The sequence below is a fragment of the Hemicordylus capensis genome, chromosome 2, assembly GCF_027244095.1.
Source record: "Hemicordylus capensis ecotype Gifberg chromosome 2, rHemCap1.1.pri, whole genome shotgun sequence".
NCBI classification, from domain to species: Eukaryota; Metazoa; Chordata; class Lepidosauria; order Squamata; family Cordylidae; genus Hemicordylus; species Hemicordylus capensis.
The window spans coordinates 305,774,197-305,797,776 of record NC_069658.1 but is presented as its reverse complement, the minus strand read 5'-3'; the positions used below and the strand labels follow the sequence as shown (position 1 = coordinate 305,797,776).

The 23,580-nt window shown below is 43.4% G+C and overlaps 1 protein-coding gene across 8 annotated transcripts in view; it reads right to left on the bottom strand.

The window, feature by feature from the left end:
- The window catches only part of TASOR (transcription activation suppressor), a 166,930-nt gene that overhangs the window by 41,150 nt on the left and 102,200 nt on the right, over positions 1-23,580 (bottom strand). For 7 of the 8 annotated variants that reach the window (XR_008316188.1, XR_008316189.1, XR_008316187.1 and 4 more), the window contains exon 17: positions 22,846-22,902. The exons of the other annotated variant lie outside the window; for it this stretch is intronic. Coding sequence is in view for 2 of the 7 variants with exons in the window: in XM_053296289.1 (XP_053152264.1) it covers positions 22,846-22,902 (57 nt within the window). In the remaining 5 variants the exon portion in view is untranslated. The remainder of the gene's footprint in view (positions 1-22,845; positions 22,903-23,580) is intronic. 8 annotated transcript variants of the gene reach the window in all.

Here is a 23,580-nt window from a genome sequence, read left to right as displayed (position 1 = left end):
CATAATTTTAACCAAAATTTGTCTAGAAAGTTCCAAACAAAGCTTTGTGCAGGCACTGATCCCATGGGTGTAAATGCACAGGGAACATGAAGAACTGTTACTTTTGCTAGTTTTTATTAGCCTATTCAACCCATTAGACTTTTTGATCTGTTTTTTAAAAATAAAATCTATTTGCCCAATTAATCCAGGGCAATTTTAAGAGTTTTTTTCTTCTAAGATGGTAGCTCACATGCAAATACTCTTAAAAACAAAAAGTAAGTATCCTTTTTCTTCTGCACCGCTTTATTAATATGCAAACCTAAGTGTTTTGTCAGCCCTACCTTTATTGTTTTGGTGTACTTCTGTCTACAACTTTTGCAGGTGTTTTTTTTTTTTTTTTTACATTTACATCCCGCTTTCCCTCCAAGGAGCCCAGAGTGGTGTACATGGTTATTTTGTAGTAAGTAAAGTGTGCCATCAAGTCGATTTCAACTCCTGGTGCCCACAGAGCCCTGTGGTTTTCTTTAGTAGAATACAGGAGGGGTTTACCATTGCCTCCTCCCGCGCAGTATGAGATGATGCCTTTCAGCATCTTTCTATATCCCTGCTGCCCGATATAGGTGTGTGTAGTACTACACATCTTACTACTCTTCAAGATAAGGTTGGCTGCCCACTTCTTCAGTCTCCCTCAATATTGTGTCCCTCACCACCTACAATTGGGACCTGAGCATGGGAAAATGAGAAGACATTGTATTGAAGCCCTTGCCTTTACCACGAGGAAAAATTAGATTATATTGTAAATCATGAGGATGAGCATGTCTACACTAACCTATCACTATAGGAATCTTGGAAGCAAGCTTGTACAGCTTCTGGGAAGTGGTATTTAAGTAAGGTAATTGAGATGGGACAAAGCATTAAATTCCATATTCCCTTGTGGCTCAGATCTACATTTTGGGAAGAGAGACTGCTTTCTATGGCTGCTTTTGAGAGGTGGTGGGGAGAGAAACATTAACATATGGAGAGCTTCTAGTTATAGAACGCCCACATAACATCTGGTTGGCCCTGCAACACGAAGAGGAACATGCAAGTTATATGACATGCTCTCAAGAATTAGAAGTTTCCGCTGGCATTTCCTGTGCCTAGACAGATGGAGACAAGCGAGTGTGGCATCTGGCATACATCCCTCAATCCAAGCGAATGCTGCAGCTATGAAACGTAGGTGGTATTAATCTCCTGCAGCAGTGGGGAGGAAGGGTGGGTTATGTGAATGCACAGATGACCACTCGAAGAACTACAGTTTCAGGCAAAAAAACCCGTCTATCTTCTTCGCGATTTCTGTGCATTACTCATGGGATGACAGCAGGCTTTCTTAACTGGATGAAGACCAGACTAAGGAGGAAATCAATGAAAAGCAGAATGGAGGACAAAGGCACCAAATGCCGCTTGAGACCAGGAGTGGACATCCAATGTGTAATGCCTGAAAAAGGTCGTTGGACAAGACCATGCAGCAGCCTTGCAGATGCCGTTCATAGAGACGCCTCTGTAAAAGGCTACTGAAGTTGCCACCGCTTGTGTGGAATGTGCTCTAATACGAGCAGACGTTTCTGAGGCCACTTGATACACCGAGGAGATCACCTCTGACTCATGCAGCAATTCTTTGGGATGAAACAGGCAAGAGAGAATGAGACCTGTGAAACGGCTGTGTTCTTTCCATATGGAAAGCTAGGACCCTTCTAATGTCAAAAGAATGATAGGCATGCTCCTTGTCCATGGCAGGTGAGGGAGAAAAGGTAGGTAACAATGTCTTGGGGCCAAGTGAAACTCAGATACCATCTGAGGCAAAAAGATGTCAGGCCTCAAAACATATCTTTGTGGAACACTAAATATGGCACATCAGAACGCAGCGCCCTTAACACAATTACTTTTCTTGCCGAAGTGATTTTCAACCAGGAAAATGGTCTTAATTTAAAATTACATGTCATCATGGTTCAAAAGGAGGTTTCAATAACTGCCTAAGAACCAGCAACAGCTCCCAAGGTGAGGAACACTTAGGAGCGAGGGTGGGGTGGGGGACATACAGAGCATCCCTTTCCAAAACGTTTAAACAAGTTTGTGGGAGAATAAGCAAGGCATTGAGTGCTTATTAGCTATGGTTGCCAAATGAACCCTTAAGAAAGAGTGCAACAACCCACTCTCTTTCAAGGTTAACAGATATTCAAAAATCAGTTGGAGATAGGCCCTTGTGATCCATATACTTGGAGAAATGCTTCCATTTAGCAGCAGCAGGACTTCTGCGTGGGAGGGTTTATTACGGCTGGTTAAGACTGCTTGTACTTGGTAACAGAATGAAGTTACATTTCTGTTTTTTAGGTGGTAAAGTGCAGACACTCCACATTCAGGTGCAGATGATAGCCCTGATACTTCTTCAACAGTATAGCACTTATGGAAGGTGCAGGTAGGTTCCCTGTGACAGTTGATGGAATGTAGTAAACCAGGGCTGCCTGGGCCACCACAGTGCAATCTGGATGCACCTGGCCTGGACTCTTGGTATCAAGAGAAAAGATGGAAACCTATATAGGCGTTTTCTGCCCCAGTGTAGGAGGAACACATTGCCCTCTGATGTCAGATGCATTCCAGCCGTGTTACAGAACCTTGTGCAATGCGTGTTCTTGGGCTGACATGAACAAGTCCAACCGTGGCATTCCCCGCAACTGAACGATCTTGTGCAGAATGCCATGGTCCAATCACCACTCGCACGACAGGGTGTTCTGGCGGCTCAGGGCACTTGCTAGGGTCATGTTGTTTGTTTATTTATGGTCATAGACCAAAATTTACATACATAATAATACACGTAATATAGTAATAATATATACATAATATAATCAGGAACATGGACTCATCCTAATCAGCAATTTCCTGTTAGCATAATCTGATTTACCATCTGTTGTCTAGCCTTCTTAGCTGCCTCACAGAACTTAGCAACTTTAAATGTTACTTCCTCCTTCTGATCTGAGAGCAGATAGTTGACGTAAAATGCATCTGTATGCCCTGGGAAATCAGTCAGTAAGGAGGAAATATAACAAGTTCGTAAGTCCCTATAAAATGACGGCGGAGTAAGATATGAAAGATAGACTCCTGTTCTCCAGAGCCACAAGGACATAGTCTCTGTTCTTTTGGGATCCCTCTAAATTTACCTTCTAATTCAGCTGAAGGTAGCACATTAATAAATCTGGCCAATATAAACATCCTGCGATATTTAGTGATAGTAATCTTACCCAGGTAATTCGCAGGTTTAGTATTATACATTTGTAAACCTAGGAAAACTTCTTTAGAGATTAAAGATCGATCAGTCTGCATTTCCATATCATAGATCCGCTGCTTTAATATCAGTCTTGCGTGACAAAAACCCATTTCTAATAGACCATCCAGGCTAAAGCCATATAAACTTATTTGGCGAGATATTGACTGCTTCCAGCTAGAATTAAATTTATCAATAAAAATTAAGTGAGCAAGGCCTGTAGAAAAGAAAGACAATCTCAACCAGAAGCTGAGAATGGAAAACCAAATCCGGGCTTCCATCTTAGGCATGCCAGTTTCCATCCTCAATATTACATTGGGAACACATCTAGGGATCTGTAGAATAGATCTCAGAAACTTTGTCTGAACTATCTCTAGTGGAGTGCAGTTAGTATACGGGCCCAACTGCGACCCATAAAGCAACTGAGAGCAGGCTTTAGCTGTAAATAACTTAATCGCGGCTGGTACAAATTGAGCCCCATCTTGGGGGAAATATGATTGAATGGCCAATGTCGATTTACGTGCATTTTGGGTAACGTATTGCAGTTGTGCTTGGCGTTTCGTAGAGGCCTGGAAAACAACCCCTAGATATTTAAAGGTCTTAACCTGTTCTAGTTTATGTCCAGCCAAAGACCATTTCAAGGTCTTTGGGTGTTTAGCAAAGGCCATAATTTTGGTCTTGCTATACTTGATTTCCAGAGCGTATTCATGGCAAAAATGAGCCAGAGAGCAAAGTGCTCTACGGAGGCCGACAGGAGTCTGAGATAAAATTACTGCATCATCTGCATAAAGCAAAATATTAACCTGTCTACTGGCCAATTTAGGTGGATGGAAAGATGGATTAGTAATAATATCCACAATGGGGTTAATATAATAATTGAAAAAAGCTGGGGCAAGTATACAGCCTTGCCTCACTCCTCGAAAGGTAGGAATTTCTTTAGTGAGGATTCCAGCTGAGCTACATCGAACCTTCAGACGTGAGTTCTTGTGGAGTTTATATATTAAAAGTAGCAGATGTCGATCAATAGAGGAGTTAAACAGTCTTTCCCATAATTTATCTCTGGATATGGAGTCGAATGCTGATTTAAAATCCACAAAGGCAGCAAAAAGAGTGGAACGGGGTAGATTAGAATATTTCTCCGCTAGATGTTGTAAGACTAGAGCATGCTCAATAGTAGAATGATTGGCCCTAAAGCCTGCCTGCTCATCAGCCAGCACCTGCTCTTTATCCATCCAGTCCTGGAATTTGTTAAGTAGGTGAAATGCATACATTTTGCCAATAACATTAAGAAGGCTGATAGGGCGATAATTAGATGGCAAATGTCTTTGGCCTCTCTTATATATAGGAATTACAATTGCCAATCCCCATTCACTAGGGGGCGAGGTCGTCTGATCAATTGCTGTAAACAGAGAGGCTAATACCGGCAGCCACCAATCCATATTATTCTTGATGTCCTCTACCAGTAAATTATCTGAGCCAGGGGCCTTACCAGTTTTAAACTGATTCACTATTGAAGCAATCTCTGTACATGTTACTGGGGTCCACTCAGGTAATAGGTTAGGGTCCAGTTCCTGTTCTATTTGTAAAAATGTTGTAGTTGCTCCCTCTCTAGCATATAGAGCACGAAAATATTCAGTCCATTCTCCAACAGGTATATAAAAAGATGGCGGGGAAGGTCTGAATTTAGAAGAGAATGATACCAAAGACCAAAACAAAGACACATTTTTAGCCTGTGCGGCACAGATAAGACGCTGCCAATCTAGCCTTTTGGCCTCCCCCTTTTTTTTTTGCAAGTAAAATTTTATAAAATCTTTTTTTAACAATCAGATCTTGAGAAGTGACCTGATTAGAGTTAGATCGATAAAGATTGTAAGAGTTAATAAGATCCGTTTTTGCTGCACGGCATTCGTAATCAAACCACGGCTGGGAAAATCCAGCACGGGGCTTAGTATTTTTAGAATTGTTAGCAGTTAAAATTGGGTAAAAAGAGCATACTAGATTATTATAATTTTCTATTAAAATATGACTATCTGTAGCATCTGTCATCTTAGCACGGTATTGCATGCAAGCCTCAGTCTTTAAGTGGTTAGTAACACGTTCATTTAACTGAGAGGTCCATTTAAGTCGTCTGGGCTGGATTGCATTAAATAACCCTAAATCACCAGGAGGTTCCATAATATCTTGATCAATAGTTTTCAAATGGAGTGTAACCAGAACCGATCTTGTGCAGAATGCCATGGTCCAATCACCACTCGCACGACAGGGTGTTCTGGCGGCTCAGGGCACTTGCTAGGGTGTTGATGTTCCCCTGGATATGTATCGCTGACCGTCAAACCTTCCAGTCCAAGCATCACATCCAAAGGCTGATTGTCAGACTGAACAGGGACCTAGATGCTGTTTCTCCCTGCCTGTTGAGATATGACCTGGCCATCATGTTGTCTGTGAGAAGCATCACAGAGGACCCCACTATCCAGTGACAGAAAGCACTGAGTGCCCAGAACATCACCATGAGCTCCAGGTAATTGATGTGATGGCACTGCTCTGCCCACAACCATTTCCCGGCGTCTTCTAGGCCCTTGAAATGTGCTCCACTTGTGTTGGATGCATCTGTGATGACAGGAAGGGTGGGAGGTGGTTTTCGGAATGGCATCCCCTGAGCAAGGTTGGAGGTCTTCGTCCACCAAGAGACTGCTCTTTGCACCCTGAGAGGAGCTGTTAGAAGAAATCGTTGAGAGTGAACCTGAGGCCTGAATAGATTGTTCAGGATCCAGGCCTGTAATGTTCGCAGGCAAAGGTGGGCCTGAGGAAGCTCTGCTGTGGATGATGCCATTAGACCGAGTAGTCACACAAATCTCATGTTGTGCCTTCAAGATGTGCAGAAGGTGCGCACACTTCTTATATTGACTGGATTCTCTGATGGGGCAGCGAGGCCATAGAAGTCTTGGGAATCAAAGATAATGCCCAATAATTCTATGGACTGCACTGGTGTTAATTTTGACTTCTCTCGATTGAGACCTTGAGAGGGCTACAAGGACCAATAGTTTTATAAACAGAAAAATCGTGACACCTTGAAGTTGAAGATGAGCCACCGCCACCACCATGTACTTGGTGAATAGATTGTGGGGTGTGGGTGGGGGAGACCAAAATATTGGTATGTTTGTGAGCTCATGCAGAATCTTCGGTATTTGTGATGGTGAGGCACGATGGAAATATGGAAGTAGGTGTCTTTTAAATCTATGGATGTGAACCATGCACCTGGGACGACAAGGAAGAGGATAGCAAGGATAGTCACCATGCAGAAGCTCCCACAGGTCACAAAGTAATTTATGCCCCTTAAGTTGAGAATGAGTCTTAGTCCCCCACCCTGCTTGGAGACTGTGAAGTACTGTGAGTAGACAGCCATGTTTTCATTGTGGCGAATTCTCTGAAAGGAGTCCCCCAAGTGGTATGAGGATTGTCTGGGCTGAGTGTAACGAGGCCAAGGCTTTCATCTTGCAGAAATGGGGGTGGAAGCGGAAGACTGGGAGAACACCATTGATCTCACTGTGGTGTGCAGTTTTTGAACTCTTTCTAACATATCATTGGTTTTCTCACAAAACAGGGCCTCCCCGTCAAAGGGCAAGTCCTCAATGCGCACCCTGGTCTCCTGAGATTGGGAGGATCTCACCATGCTTGTCTCCTTGGAGAGACTGCAGATACCATGGCACAGGAGCCACAAATTAGCACAGTGCCTTGAGGAATGTAGCTGTTGCTTTGCCACACGTAGGCCTTCATTCAGGAAAACTAGCATGGCATCTCTTTGATCCTGCTGGAGCTGTTGGAGAAGAGCCACTGGTTTCTCCAAAAATGTGCCCAGCATACTTAGTGGTTAGACAATCGTACTAGGAGACTAGATGTTGAGTAGACCTTCTTGCCTAGTGAATCCAATTTTTTGCCCTCTGTCAAAAGGTGCATTCAGTAGGCACTGTTTGTTACGTGACTGGGCTGACTCCATCACCATAGAGTTTGGCACATGTTTAGCTAGAAAAAGCGCGTCTTTGACTGAATTTTTGTAAATGTCCTGCAGGTTTTTTTTTGGAGGTAGCAGAAACAGAGGCTGGTTTCTCCCATGATGAACCGGGCAAGAGTGGGTATCAGAGGCAGCATTCACTGGGATGTAGGACTCACTTTGGATTAGTTGAAAAAACAAAGTCTTCCAACTGTGTCATCTGCTGGTGGACTGCCAGACCCAGTGAAATAGCCATAAGGACCAATTGTTCAGCATAGCAATCATAGTAAGGCATGTTAACGCCTTCTGGAAACGTGGTAATCATCAAAAGGATCTTCGTGGTAGTAGCTTGGACCATCTCCTCCTTGGGAAGAGCAGTCATCAGAAGAAGGTCTATAGTATTTTGAAACATGATGTTTAGGTGAAAGACCTGCCCCAAGAGCAACTCTTTTTTTTTTTTTTTTACATTTTATATCCCACTCTTCCTCCAAGGAGCCCAGAGTGGTGTACTACATACTTAAGTTTCTCCTCACAACAACCCTGTGAAGTAAGTTAGGCTGAGAGAGAAGTGACTGGCCCAGAGTCACCCAGCTAGTCTCATGGCTGAATGGGGATTTGAACTCGGGTCTCCCCAGTCCTAGTCCAGCACTCTAACCACTACACCATGCTGGCTCAGTGGTTAATGTAAAATGTTAAAAAAAAACCCCAAAACTCCTATACTTTTTACACCTAGACCTCCTGGAGGAGATGCTCGGGCTTCTAGAACCCTGTGTTTTGCCTTTTCCTTCTTCAGCACCGACAGACAGGACATCGATACTACAACCAGAGGCTGCATAGGGTCTAAGGCAGGGGGAACGGCAGCCTGCTTTGCTGGCCTGGATTGTCTTCTGCGTCGAGCCTGAGACAAGCTCTGCCCTCCTTTCAGGATTTGCAAGACATTTCTTGGAGAGCAACATGGACAATGATACCTCCCCATTCTAGCCAGGAATCAGCAGACTGGTGGTGGTGGTGGTGGTGAGTGGAGCAGTCAGGACTGGTAGCTCAGAGTGTGGTAGGACAGCAGCATTTAGTCCTGGCAAGGTTGGCACCACAGTTCCCGCTAAGGTGTGCGCATGCAACCCCTAGGTCCCTGCGCAGCAGTTTCTGTTGGGCGCGCAGTCTCTGCTACGCCCACCACCCAACTGCCCGGCATCCCGTTTACCCCCTCCCCAGCTGGGTCACTGCTACACTGCCGCCTCCTCCCCGGGCCTTCTCCTCCTCCTCCAGTCCTGGCTGCAGATCTTGTGAGATTTCCGAGATCTGCAAACTGAGCCAAAGGAGAATAAAGGGAGAACAGGATGTGGCAGCGCCCCACCCCCACCCCGGCAGCCCACAGAGACTGGAGACCTGGGGGAAGGAGGCTGGGAGGTGGTGGTGTCTCCACCCGGCAGCTCCCCCGACTTCTCCCTCTGCTGAATGGCTAATTTTTAAGGTTGATGAAATCTGCCCTCCTCATTTGCTCTCCTTGAAAGGAGAAGGACCTCTTCACATATTCAGAAACCCAGCCTGAGGTGCCAGAATGAAAAAGAACACATAAAAAACAAAAGGCAACAACTCATCAGGTGCATGATGTGGAACTGGTCAAAAGTTATTGAAATGTTTACGATTATGCATCAAATTAAGTAATCTAAAAAAGCACATGCTTTAAAAATAAATAGAAGTTAAGACTCAAGGTCTAAGACTCAAGGTCACTTCTCCTTTTCTTGGAACTCAGTTCTATCATTTCTCTTCACCTATACTGCATTAATTTTGGAGTGCGTTCTAGTCCAGAAACAAGTTTTTATTTCCATCAGCTTCAGTATTAATGTGTAGAAAATACTCTTTCAAAGTGAATAGTATTTTTTTCAAGTTAAGGACTCCTGATCTCATTTGTTGGACTACCAGTAAACATACTATCAGTTTTACTAGAGTGCTTTAGCTTAAAAATAGACTTTTTAAAGCTCAGTTGTAATCTGAAGTAAGAAGTATATGCATTACTATAATAAGAGCACCATGGATATATGTGGCACATATATGATATGAATTATTATAAGGAGATCACTATGTATATTTGTTGCACTCTTGAGCACAAGCACAAGTTTCAAGTATCTTTGGGGGGGGCTTGCATTAGGGGTGTGTGTGAGAGTATTAGAGGGAACACTGATTAGTGTCACAGGTGTGATCAGGGCGGCTGCTGAGGCAAGCGCCAGTGGCACAGGTGGGACGATGGGCATTAAGGAAGCAGCCTGCATAGTCAGTTTGCACTGAGTCTCTAGTAAAGGGGAGGGAGAACAGGGTAGGCGCTGCATTTCTGAAATCTCCGCCACCGTGATTTCTTATTAAAAGAGACCTCTCACTAAAGAGTGCCTCTTCGTTCTTTTTAAAAGAGCCTCTTGTTGAAAGAGCCCTCTCCCAGAAAAATGCCTGAAGGATGGTTATGGCGGGCCTGTTTTGTGAAGCCCTGACAGACCAGACACAAATCAATACGATGTGTTTCCCCCAAGCAGATCAGGCGTAAGGAATGCCTTTCTGATAAGGCAAGTTTGGAGGAACACTGCAAGCACTTTTTAAAAGACGCTTTTGTGGTCATAAGTGGCCTAGGGAGGGGAAATGGAGGAAATGCAAAGTAAAACCAGTACACAAAATGTGACATAGAAATATGAGGGAATAGACAGGTAGAATACAAAGAAAATAAACTAACAGGGGAGAATTTTCCTAACAATATGAAATCTGTTAACAGCCAGCCAGCAAAGCTGGAGAAGACGGCCGGAGGTGTAGCAGCTGCAGCAGTCGAAAGACTGAGGTGAGCTGTCAGATGCGGGAGCTGGGTTTCCTGCTCACTCTTCCTAATAAATTAAAGCTCTATAAGAATATGGAAGGTGGCTCTGTGCAGGCACAAACCCATGTGTGATGCACAGAGACCACAAAGAAGAAAAGAATGTCACATGTTTGTGCCAGGTCCAAAGAAATTATGCTTGAGCACTGCCCATAGCAGTGTTTCTCTCTCCACTCCCAGAACAAAAGAGGGAGCTGGAACTCCTTCTCCTCAGTTTTATGAAGCCACATGAAGCCAGCAGGGAAAGGCAGCTGCCATTTATCAGAGAAGAAGCTCAGAGCCAAGTATGGCTACTGCCTTTCCCCCTTCCAAACTTTGAGCAAGATACTTTAAACCTGGAAACTAGGAGAGATATGGGACTTGTGGAGAGCACTGAAACTATTGCTACTGAGACTGGAGCATAGGCGTCCATTCTTTCAGGGAGAACACAAGAGTGGACAGCCTTCATCCTCTCTCTGTCCCTCTGACTCTAACATGAGAAGGGACGAAGACAAAGCAGCAGCCAGATCTTCTGTGCTTGCCCAGCTAAACTAAAGTGGGTAGAGAGACAGTCATTCTTGTTCTGCCTCCAATTCTTACAGCAACAGCAAGAAAAGGCAAGTTCAGCCAGCTGGCACACATTCTGAAAATGTAATCCAAAGACAGAGCTCCATTCTGGGAGACAGTATACAGTATGTGAGTTTCCAGCCCTCTCCTCTGTGAGAAGCAAGACAGCACAACATGCAGTCTTCAGAATGGATTCTGCTCTGGATGGGGCATGCTTAGCCATATTTTAAAAAAAAAAAAATACTTGGAAGGAAAATTATGGGGTGGGGAAGAGAATAGTCCCACTCATCATCTCCAGAGGAGAGCTCTATCAGACCAATGCAAAATTCTCTCTGCTGGGCTGTTATCCCTTTTCTGGTCGAGGAAAAGAAGAGAGCCCACACATGGGGGGTGGTGGTGGTGGGGGGCTATATGCAGACAATTTCACACTTTCCATAATCTTATCACTTCAAGATTTGTTTGCAATTCTGAGTCACCACTTCTACTTCACAAGCTTCTGATTACCTCAGACTCCACAATGCATAGTGATTAGACTGCCATGTACAATATACTTGGGTGACTAATAAAGCTATTCAAAATACAAATCTTTAAAATTAAAGCAACACATATTATCTAGCACTAAACTCCAATTTCCAAGGAATTGATGTATTTAAAAACAAACGTTTCAGCCAATATGTCAGTTTAATACCAACTGTTTACCACATAAACTTTTACATAAAATATTTTTTATCCTATTGCTAGCATACGAATGCTCAGAGTGGCTTGCAATAAAAAGCAACAATAATAATAGAACATCAAGGCAGACAAGCAGCAAGAGAGCATCTTGGGCAATACCCAAACAGGACTAGAACTCTATTAAAACAACTTTTAGAATGCCTCTTGAAAAGCACAGGTTCCAAGCAATGATACACAGACAAGAGTTGTTTGTTTTCTTTCCAATTATACTTTATACATTTGAACACACTAGCATTAAGGCTTGAGGAGTCAGAATTCAGATATCAATTAATTTTAGGCAAGATACTAGATTTCAGCCTCAACTCAAATTCATAAAATGGAAATAAGTTACTTCATCAATTTGTTTTGAGGATGAATGAGCTAAGAATAAAGCACTTTGCACATCCAAACACAATCTTATTTATGTATTTATTTTTCTAGGTAAACTGTTTTAAGAACTTTGGTTGAAGAGTGGTTTATACATATTTGCAGTAGGTAGTATTAGTATTAGTAGCAGCAGCAGCAACAATAAATAACCAGCTACCTTAACTTGTATGTATTCCATATGAAGATGTTAAACCTCTGGTCTATCTAGTTCAGTACTGTCTACGCCAACCAACAACAGCAACCTAGGGTTTCAGAGAGGGACTTTTTCCAGCACCTCCTGGAGATTTCCAATCATACTATTGTATAGATTATAGCAAGAAATACTATTTTACAATTTGTACATGAAAAGTATCATTTCTGTCCTTACAAAGGCAAAAATCAGAAGAATGGGGCCTTTGGATATTATTCCCTTCTCTAACATCAAATAAAACAAACTATTCCAACTATTCCAGTGGTGGTGGGGAATCGACAAAGATATGGCGCTGGTAGGTCAGTGGCCAGTTACAGGGAAAGCAGAAGGGGACTCAGACTTGCTAGAAGGGGAAACAGCTTTTAAATTTCTACTTCGTCTTTGACCTTGGAGAACAGTGCCAATTATCCACAGAACCATCAGTCACCCGCTGTGACGTTTTCAATGACCTTTTTTGCAGATAAAATCTCTCATATTCGGGTCGAACTGGATTCCAGAATTACTGCAGAGTCTACTCTGGGGATGTCTAGCAACAACTCTTATAGGATTAAATTGGATCCCTTTCATTTTGTCACTCCTGAGGATGCACATCCTACAACCTTTTCTCTTGACCATTTCCCAACTTGGCTTATCTCATCTGGTAACTGTATTATCAGAGAGGATCTGGTAAATATTATAAATGCTTCTCTGGGGGCGGGCAGGATACCTCTTTTTCTTAAGTCAGCTATTAGACCTTATTTGAAGAAACCTATATGGGATTCCTCAGAGTTAGCTAATTACAGACTTGTTTCTAATCTTCCATGGCTGGGCAAAATGATTGAGCTGATAGTGGCCTCTCAGTTCCAGAAAGTTTTGGATTATACAGATTATCTAGACCCATTTCAAGCCAGCTTTCATGCGGGCTAGGGTGATGAGACTGCCTTCGTCGGCCTGATGGATGATCTACAATTGCTATTGAGGAAGTGTGATCTCTTTTGGGTCTCTCAGAGGTTTTCAATAAAATAACCACTACCACCAACTTTGTTAACTGCCTCATAAAAACAGGTTGCTTACCTGTAACTCATGATCTGATGGTGATCCGTTGTATTTATAACATTGGGTTCTGCGCCTGCACAGTGACCTCTCGGACCGATTAGCTAGCTCCTCGTGCCGCCTCCAACTGCCATGCACGAAATCGTGCTCTCCTTATCCCTTGCAGTTGGGGCATGTCTTACTCAGTTTCTGGCGGACCGTCAGTTGCCTTTTTTGACGTTCTTAATACGATTTGTCCTGCTCTTACATTGTGGGGAGGTTTGGGCGGGTCTTATAACTACAGTTGATCACCTCCATATCATCAGTTACAGGTAAGCAATCTGTTTATCTGGATCCTGATCCGTTGCATTCTTAACAATGGGTGAGTAGTCAGCTGTTACCCTGGTGGTGGGTGGTAGTAACTACTTGTTCATGGCAGGACCTGTTTTATAACTTCCCGCCCAAACTCTCCTTTCGTTTGTCGCAAATCTATTGCATAATGCTGTATGAAGGGTTGGCTCGAAGACCAGGTTGCTGTCTTACAGATATCAGTCATCAAAACTCCTGCCAAGTTCGCTGCCGAGGAAGCATAAGCCCTCATAGCATGTGCAGTAACGGTTCCTGGCGGGATTTTGCCCTGACCAGCATAGGCAAGCTTTATGGCCTGCACAATCCATTGTGCCAACCTTTGCCTTGAAACAGGGTGTCCCTTAGAGTTCCCTTTATACAGGACGAACAGTTTGTGCACAAAATACTTTTGTAGCATCTCAGTAGTATAGAAGCGCCCTCCGAACATCCAGAGTATGCATGGCCTTTTCTAGGCTCGACTCAGGGCTTTGAAAGAAAGTAAGTTGAAATTATATCCACATTGATGTGAAAATCAGTTGTCACCTTGGGGCAGACACGCGAATCCAGACAGAGAATAACTTTGTGCGGATAAATCTGCGTGAAAGGGTGAGCCGCCCTGAGGGCCGCCAGTTTACTTACTCTCCTCGCCATCGTGATTGGGATTAATAAGGTAGTCTTTAAAGTCTTTAGGCATAAGGAAGCTCTAGCCATTGGTTTGAACGATTGTTGCAGTAATGCCTGCAGCACTAATGACAAGTCTTATTGTTGCTGCGGCCGCCGTATTGGTGGAAACAAATTATTCAAGCCCTTGATGAACTTTTTGCACTCTGGATGGGAAAATACTGTTGTATCTCCCCATCCCTTATGCTCTGAAGAGATTGCCACCAAATGCACTCTCAAAGATGCATTTGCTAGGCCCGCCATTTTAAGAGTTGTCATATACAACAACACTTGCTTGACCGCAGCCTTCTTAGGAAAGAATCCAAGTTGCTTGGCATGCACTTTAGAACGCTTCCATTTGCTGTTATAATTTAGGCATGGCGACCTTTAACTATTATTTAACAGTATATTTTCTTTAATAACCTATGTGCCATGCTGTCAGCCTCAGTGTATCCAACTGGAGGTGGTGAATTGCGACAACAAGTCCAGTTGGTTGGGAAATCTGTGGTAGACCCCACCCGACAAACGCAACACCGCCGAGAACCACTGTTGTCTGGGCCACCATGGTGTTATCAAGATGCCCCTTGTGGCGTCCCTGAGCAATTGCGAGACCACCCCTGTTAATAGTGGCTGTGGTGGAAACAGATAGAACAGTCTCTTGGCCCACCTGAATTGAAATGCATCCCCTAGTGATTCCTTGCCTATCCCTGCATGCGAGCAATATGCTGGACATTTTGCGTTTGCAGCAGTCTCAAACAGATCCACATCTGGCCAACCCCTGTCGTTGAACAGGGCTCTTAGATAGATCATGTTCAACTCCCATTCGTGGTGTTGGTTGCGTAGCAATGATCAGCTGAGGTCGTCCACCTGAACATTGTCCACCCCTCTTATATGCAATGTCATCAGGGTTATGGTCCGAGCTATGCACCACTCCCAGATGTTTTGACTCAGTAGGCATAGCGACCGTGACACTGTCCCTTCCTGTTTGTTTAAGTACACCAGCACCATGGTGTTGTCCAGGTGAACCTGCACAACCCTTCCTCGCAGCAGCGGCTGAAAAGCCCTCAGGGCTAGAAACACAGCAAGGAGTTCCAGATAATTTATGTGCTTCTTTCTCTGGTGAATGAACCACTGACCCTGTATCTGATGGTGTAGGCAATGTGCGCCCCAGCCCTGTAGGGAAGCATCCGCTGTCAAACCGCATGTGAGGGTGAACGGCTGGAAAAGCATGCCTGTCAGCAAATTGGAAGGAATCATCCACCAATCCAAAGATTTCAATACTACTAGGGGTAGTGTAAGCCACTTCTGCTGATTGTCACGATTTGGGCAGAAATTCCTGAGATACCAAATCTGAAGTGTGCGCATATGTTGCAAACTGTCGCATTGCACAACGCCATGAAACCAAGGAGCCTCTAAACAGATACCGCCAGTTGACTTGGCTGTCGTCGGAACAAGTATATAAGCTCCTTGATCTGTGCATACCTGGACTCTAGGTAAGCCTTCTTCTCCTGCATGTCCAACTCCGCATCTATGTAACTCACTCTTCTCTGGGGTTTCAACCTGGATTTTTTAAAGTTCACTTTGATTCCTAAATCCCTTCAGGCGACTGAGCACATACTGGACTTGCGAAAGCAACTCTTTTATGTTGCTGACCAAAAGCCAGTCATCCAGTTAAAGATAAATTACTATCGCCCTTGTTCTTAAGTATGCTACGACAGTTACCATTACTTTGGTGAATACTCATGGTGCTGTGGATAGGCCGAATGGCAAAACCACATACTGGTATGCTGTATTTCCTACGGTGAAATGCAGGTACTTGGGATGGCTTTCGCGAATGCCTATATGAAAATAAGCATCCTTTAGGACCAGGGTCACAGTGCACTCCTCCCGAACCAGAAGGTGTAGAATATCCTGAAGTGTAATCATCCCAAATTTCCTCGTGTCTACGTAAAAGTTTAAGTCTCTCAGGTCCATAATCACTCTTATCCCCCCATCCTTCTTGGGGATTTCAAAGTACAGGGAATAAAATCCCTCCATCCTGTCCATCCACTTCACTGGAATGATTGCTCATTTCTCCAACATCATACTTCGTCCATCAGCACTTGGGTCAGTCTGGTATACGTTATACCTTGGAAAGGTGGCAAAGTTTTGAACTCTATCGCATAGCCAGATCTTATGATCTTCAAGACCCACTGATCTGATGTTATATTGTATTATATATTATATGCTTGGGCATGGCTTGCCAGCTTGATGGATGTGCTGACATGCACAAGACCGATGTTGCGGTCCTTGGATATTTAAGCTTGTGGTATCGTTGTTAGTTGAAGTGGATGGATCTTCCCATCAAAGAGACTGTTTTTGCTGGTCCTTGCTTTGTTTCTGACCCCTCTGACGTTGGGTATAAGGCTTGTTGCATTGGAAAGGCTTATACTGTCTCCTATAATCCCCTTTTTCCTATCTGTATGTCAAGCGACCTTGTTGCCTTCCGTACGTCCGGTTCCGCAACACCTGGCCTCCCATGGTAGCCATGAACGTCTTTGCCGTGAATTTCGACAGCTTCCAGGACTGCATGGTCGAATCCGTAGTTTCGACAAAGAGCCCTTTGCCATCAAAAGGTAAGTGTTCCACCTTATCTCGCATTTCTTGCTGCAAATTTGTTGAACGCAACCACGCATGGTGTCGCAGGGTTATTGCAGTGGTCATTGCTCGAGACTCTGTCTCCGCTGCATGATTAAATGTGCTTAGTAGATGCCCTGTCACAACCATAGCCTTCTCATAAGTCTTTTTAAAGTTATCCTGAAATTCCTCTGGCGACATTGTTGCAGAGTCCTGAAAAAGCACATCCCAAATGTGGCATCCATATCGTGCCAAGCAGGCAGAATAGTTAGCTATTTTAATCGCCAAACTCTATGTGGCATAGACCTTCCAGCCCAACACATCTAGCTTTCTGCCCTCCTTGTCATTAGGCGTAGAGTGACGCTGACCACCCTTTGTAGAGGCACATTCTATAACTAAAGAGTTCGGTATTGGATGCTTCATGAGGTAACCGTTGTCATCCTCCTGCATCCGATACAGCCCCACCAGTTTACATGAGGTAGCTGTAGATTTTTACAAAACTTCCCAGGCAGCCTGCGCAGCCTTTGTTATTGCAGGCAGCATGGGTAAAGACACTGGGTGGGCAACTTTAGCCCACGCCATCATATTGTAAACTGGGTCTTTTAAGTCCAGCTCCGGCTGTTTCAATTCAAGTCCCAGAGCCTCTGCCATCTCACAAATCTGGATGTGATACGCCTTCAGCTCTTCAGTCGGTGAAACTGAAGTATGCGGGGGCACATCAGCTGGGAGCTCTGGATCCAACAGCTCCTCAGGAATCATAGGGTCCTCCTTGTCAGTATCTGATGTATTAGAGGAATCAGCATCCCCTGAATCTGGCACCTCAATAGGTGCAACTGGCACATCCTGTCTTCGCCTAACCGATGTTGCAGGTGCCTTGAGCACTTTGGGCACAGTTGTAGGTACAGTGGAATAGCGCTGGCTAGTCCTGTTTCCCATGTCAGGGAATTGTGAAGTAGTCTGTCCTGGTATAGCTCTTGGCTGCTACTGCAGAGACGGCTGCACAAGGCCAGCCTCCTGCTGCGATTTTCAAATGTTATAGTCAGCATAATCCACCGGGTAAACCACAGGTGGGGCATGTGAGAAACCACATAAGTGCGTCATCTGAGATGAGGAAGGACGGGCAAAATAAGGCGAAGGTGGGCGCACAAATTACGGAGACGGTCCAGTCAGTGTCACCCTATCCGTCATTGGAGGTTTCTGGACCTGCATTGGGCTTGTGGCAGTCAAAATTAGTAGAATGGATCTCGGTAAAGCAGGCTGATGCAGCGGTGACATCAATGGGGTTTTCGGTGCTGGCTGCACGGTTGGTGTCTTCGGTACCAACAAGTGCCTGGTACAATGTTCGACTTCGATACCAGAGAAGCCATGAAACATCGACCCAGTTGGTGTGCTATCTGTAGAGTCCAGAAGAGCCATCAAGTCAGTTCTCGCCCTAGAATCTGCCAATACTTCCTTCTCCGCGGTATCCTCTCCAAAATCAAGGTAGTCCTCTGTTCGGTATTCCTGCCTTGGAGTCACGGCAGGTGATACAAGCGGAATGTGCGCAGGAGTAAGCTCCATCGCTCCACAACGCTGTAGAAGCGCCTTTGATCCCGAAGCGTTGAAAATTCCCAATGCTGAAGCGTCTTGTGCCCTCAACACCGAGCCCGGCATCGACATAAATTCTGAAGCAGTTTGCGCTACTATGCCCGATCCCGACGGAGTCATCATCAATCCTGATGGTGGTGGCAAGTTTGGGCTCCTCATCGACACCATGACCCACAGTGTCGAAGTGCCCATCCCCACGGAGTCCCAGTCCTCATAGCCTGATTGCCACACAGTAGGTGACAGGGTTCGGCTATGGACACGAGTCTTTTTTGTCCTTTTCCAAGGCGGAGAACTCTCTGGCTCCTCTTCTGTGGAAGATTTGTGTTTGCGACGCTTGTGCCGGTGGCGTTTCCCCTCCATCTCCTTGGGCTGTTTGAATTCCTGTGCCGCGGTGGCTTTAGAATGTTGCTTAGCAGGGTCCACCACAGGAACATCGGGGCCCGGTATCAAGCAGCTGAGCCCTGATCTCAGTGTTGAGGGCCTTGGCGTCGGCAGGCGCAGTGCGTCGTCATAAAGGCCCGCCCGTAATCTCAGTGCTTGGTTCCTCAGTGTTTGTTTTGAAAACGACAAGCAGATCCTACAACTCTCTGGGGTATGCTGCTCTCCCAGACATAACAAACAGAAGTCATGCGTATCTGTTGATGGCAACTTTGCCCTGCATTCAGAGCAGCGCTTAAAAGTTGTTTTGGGCTTGTCCTTTGGCAGACATAGCCTCAGACATTCCCCTTGACCAGCAGGAATGAATTGTTTCTATACTTTCCAGTTATAAGGATTTCCCAGTAAGCAAGAGCTGATAAATACAGTCCAATGTCCAAAATCCTTTCGTTAGTCGTAATCCGTTCCGAGTCGTTACCAAAAATATCCGAAGAGCTTAGCAATCCGAGGTGTTGACGCAACAGCGGTCAAACAGAAACTGAGTAAGACACGCCCCAACTGCAAGGGATAAGGAAAGCACAATCTCGTGCATGGCAATAGGAGGTGGCACGAGGAGCTAGCTAATCGGTCCGTGAGGTCACTGCACAGGCACAGAACCCAATGTTATGAATGCAACGGATCACGATCCAGATCAAATTGTTCTGTTTCGATACCATTGACCACAGTATCCTTCTAGGTCACCTGAGGAGGGTGGGATTGGGTGGCACTGTTTTACAGTGTTTCTGTTCCTACCTCTCAGGCAGATTCCAGATGATGTCACTTGGAGACTGCTGCTTTGCAAACGAGAACTAAACTGTGAAGTTCCACAAGGCTCCATACTGTCTCAAATGCTCTTTAACATCTACATGAAACCGCTTGGAGAGATCATCAGGAGTTGGAAGCTGGGTGTTATCAATATGCTGATGACACCCAAATCTATTTCTCGATACTGATCTCATCAGGAAGTGACATAACTTCACTAAATGTGTCTATCTTGCGTTTCTTTTTAGATTGTGAGACCTTTGGGGGACAGGGTTCCATCTTATTTATTTATATCTCTGTGTAAACCACCGTAAGCCATCTTTGGAAGGGCAGTATAGAAATTGAATGAATGAATGAATGAATAAATAAATAAATAAAAACCTGAAGTTGAATCTAATTAAAACAGAGGCACTGACTGTGGAATGAATTGTCAATTGTGATCTGAGAGATGACTTAAATCTGCCTGTTCTGGATGGGGTTACATTCCCCCTGAAAGATCAGGTACACAGCATGGGAGTGATCCTGAATCCAAAACTCTCTCTGGTTTCTCAGGTTGAGGCAGTGGCCAGGAGCGCTTTTTAATCAGCCTCGACTGCTATATCAGCCATTCCCATTTAAGGAGATAAATGACCTAAAAACAGTAGTGCATATGCTGGTAACCTCCAGGCATTACTACTGTAATGCACTCTATGTGGAGCTTCCTTTGTACATAGTCTAGAAACGACCATTGGTACAGAATGCAGCAGCCAACCCAAAGGGACCATGTAACACCAGTTTTAAAATAATTGCACTGGGTGCCAATAGGTTTCCAAGCGAAATACAAAGTGCTGGTTACTACCTATAAAGCCCTCAACAGCTTAGGTCCAAGGTACTTAAGAGACTGTCTTCTTTGCCATGAACCCTGCCACCTGTTTAGATCATTTGGGAGGGTCTGGTTATGGTTGCCACTGGTTCGTTTGGTGGTGACTTGGGACCAGGCGTTCTCTGCGGCTGCCCTGGGGCTTTGGAATATGCTCCCATCAACATAAAAGCACATCCATCTCGGAATGCTTTTTAAAGACCCTCAAGACACCCGTTTTCTCAGGCTTTTAACTGAAATTAATTTTGAACTGTTTAATTTTTTATCTTATGCAATTTTAAAGAATTTTTTTATTCTGTCAAAACTGTTTTAATTGTTTTATTCTGTTTTATATTTGTTTTTTAAAATTGTGTACACCTCCCCGTACTAGCACATGAGAGAGAGAAGTTTGTCGAGAGAAATTTGGATAAATGTAAATCCCAAAATTTACTTTTTTAATTCAAATTTCCCACTGATACTTCACACATTTCTCAATTGTCAAAACCAGATCATTAAAACATGTTAATGTACAACTTCTAGAAGGGTATACTTTGTTTTAGATAATTTTACACTACGTAAGAAAATGGTGTAAAATGATCTAAAACAAATTATACCCTCCTATAAGTTGTAAATTAACATGTAGCCACCTAATGGCGCAGCGTGAAAATGACTTGATTAGCAAGCCAGAAGTTGCCAGTTCAAATCCCCACTGGTATGGGCAGCAGCGATCTAGGAAGGTGCTGAAAGGCATCATCTTGTCCTGCTCGGGAGGAGACAATACAGGAGTAAACCCCTCCTGTATTCTACCAAAGACAACCACAGGGCTCTGTGGTTGTCAGGAGTTGACACTGACTAGATGGCACACTTTACCTTTACCTAAGAAAATGGTACATAATGCCCTTTAAAAAATAATAATAATGTAATGGATTCCTATGTTAAAATTTCCTGCATCTTCATGCTGCACTACTTATACAACATGTTTTGTTTCTTTATCCAGGGAAGGAATTTTTCTCAAAATGTTCCCAGATAGGGTCTCTCTTACACACAGAAGCCATGACAGTTTTCCTGTGGAAAAGTGTAGGGGACTATACAGCCTTTTTCTTTCCACTGTTACTTTGTACTCCACCTCTTTCCTATATTGTCTCACTGACTCCTCTGCTTTGGCCCAGGCCCACCACAAACAATTACCTTGCTATCCAGTCCACACATCTATCTTGCTATCCAGACATGACATGCAAGTCAATTTAGAGACAAGGAGTCCCAAAATTTCCAGAAGCAAAAGTGGATAGTTACTGGGCAGTGCCTGGCAGATTAGAGCCATTTTCATGAGATGAAATTGAAATGAGTGTCCATGATTGGTAGGTAACAGTGTATATGTGGAAGAGCCATTTATTTTTAAAAGATATTACGTGTAGACGTAGCATGCTTGCAATGAGATTTAATTTTAACCATGTTATTTAGCCAAAATGACACTTCAGATTTTACTTTTTTAAAAACCTTTTTTTAAAATTAGTTTTTATCTACCCTTTATACTAATATATCAAGGGTATGTGAAACTAATGAACTGCAATTTTAACATCATTAGTATATTTTCAACTCTATTGTGTCACACTATATATGCTGTGTCAGCACTACTACATCTTGGTTTGTTTTCTATATTTTTTTCATGTCAGTTTCTCTTTCTCTGTAACACATGGAGCTGCAACATTTTTTTCCTGGAGATCCCCTTAGGTAAAGGAAGCCAATCTGCCACTTGAAGTAAACCAGCTCCCCAAGTCACATGAAGCTGGATGTTGATATCTTGAAAGTATCCTAGTCTGCTACAATGAAACCTTATCTTGAAGCACTAGCCAGAACCAGATGTGAATTGCATCAATTGCTTCCAAGATATCTTCGCATTTAAAGTAGTAAGCTAATTTATATTTAAGCAGTGAGAGAGCAATGGTCCCTATTTAGGCCAGCATAGATTTTGTTTTTGTCTTAAAGATTATGGGCCATTTTCTCCTATCAAATGCTCTGCAAATTGCTTTGAGAACTTTTTTGTTGACAAGCAGTATATACATATTTTTAATAATATAACTTTTTAAGACTGCAAGCTGTTACATAATACACTATAACTGAAGTTAACATGTATAGGGGATACAAACGCGGAACAATTTATCACACCTTAGACATATAAACCAGGTTAAGTGTATATGCCAGTTATATTTCGTGTGATTATAAATTATAAGTGGCCATTTTAATTTGAAAACAATTCTGTCAATTACATGTATTTTCCATTAAGGACCACTTAGATTCCTACAATGGGCTATTTGTACATTCAGTATCCAAACTCAAGGGAGATTTGCTGCTCCAAATTAATCTTTTTCTATTCTGACATAACGAAATGAAATCATCTGCAAACAATACTACACAATTGCACATGATATGTATTACATGGGCTCAACTTTATTTCTCAAGCATTTCAAATTCTTAACATACTTGTTTCAGTGGATCAGTACCACCAACTATATGGCAAACTACTCATGTGGCCCTCAGTCTACCAGAAGGCAATTCAGTTGCCTCAGTCTAATAAAAATCCAATACCAGAAGAATGTTTCTTCGTGGCTATCTGGATAGCAGTGGCATATACAATAAAGGCCATCCTTCTCACCTGTTTGGTTATCTCCATGTTTTCTCAGTTGCTCCTCAGGAACTCTTCCTGCCCCTCCTGAGGGAGAGCAGCAGTTAGCAAGTTTAGAGTTTCTCAATATGTATAAAGTACATTCTTCCACACACTTTTTGTGCTACAACACCAATTTAAAATTGTTAGCGCACTATAAAGAGTATAAAACTAGATAACTACTATTAATTTTAGATATTTTGGGATATCATGGAATCTCCTTTTACTCAGAGATATTATTCCAGCTTCCTTTCAATTGCAGAGAACAGCAGAATGTTAACTTGCAGATTAAACTTTTTTGATGTACTAGTGTTTGAGCTATCTAATCATGCCACTGCTGCTTCCATACACATACTACACCAAAGACCTCAAGTGAACAATGCAATGAAGTATGTTATGCTACAGGTCACATTATTTTCTTTTAAGTCCATAAAAACAAATATGAAAACACCAAACTCAAACAGGTCTGTGACTGGATAAAATGCTTCTGTTTAATAAAGCAAATCTATCTTCACACATCTACAGAGCATTTTTAGAAGATAAAGATACATTGAGTTAATGAGATGAAACAATGAAGGGCATTCTACTAGCCAAGTTGCAGTAAAGAGGAAGAATTCTTCAGAAACTAGCTTCAAAGGATATCATATATACACATACTCTTGCTCTTCCCCCACTCTCTTCAATTCAGCTGCCTTAAAATACTCTTGCTCATCTCTGCAGCCTTTG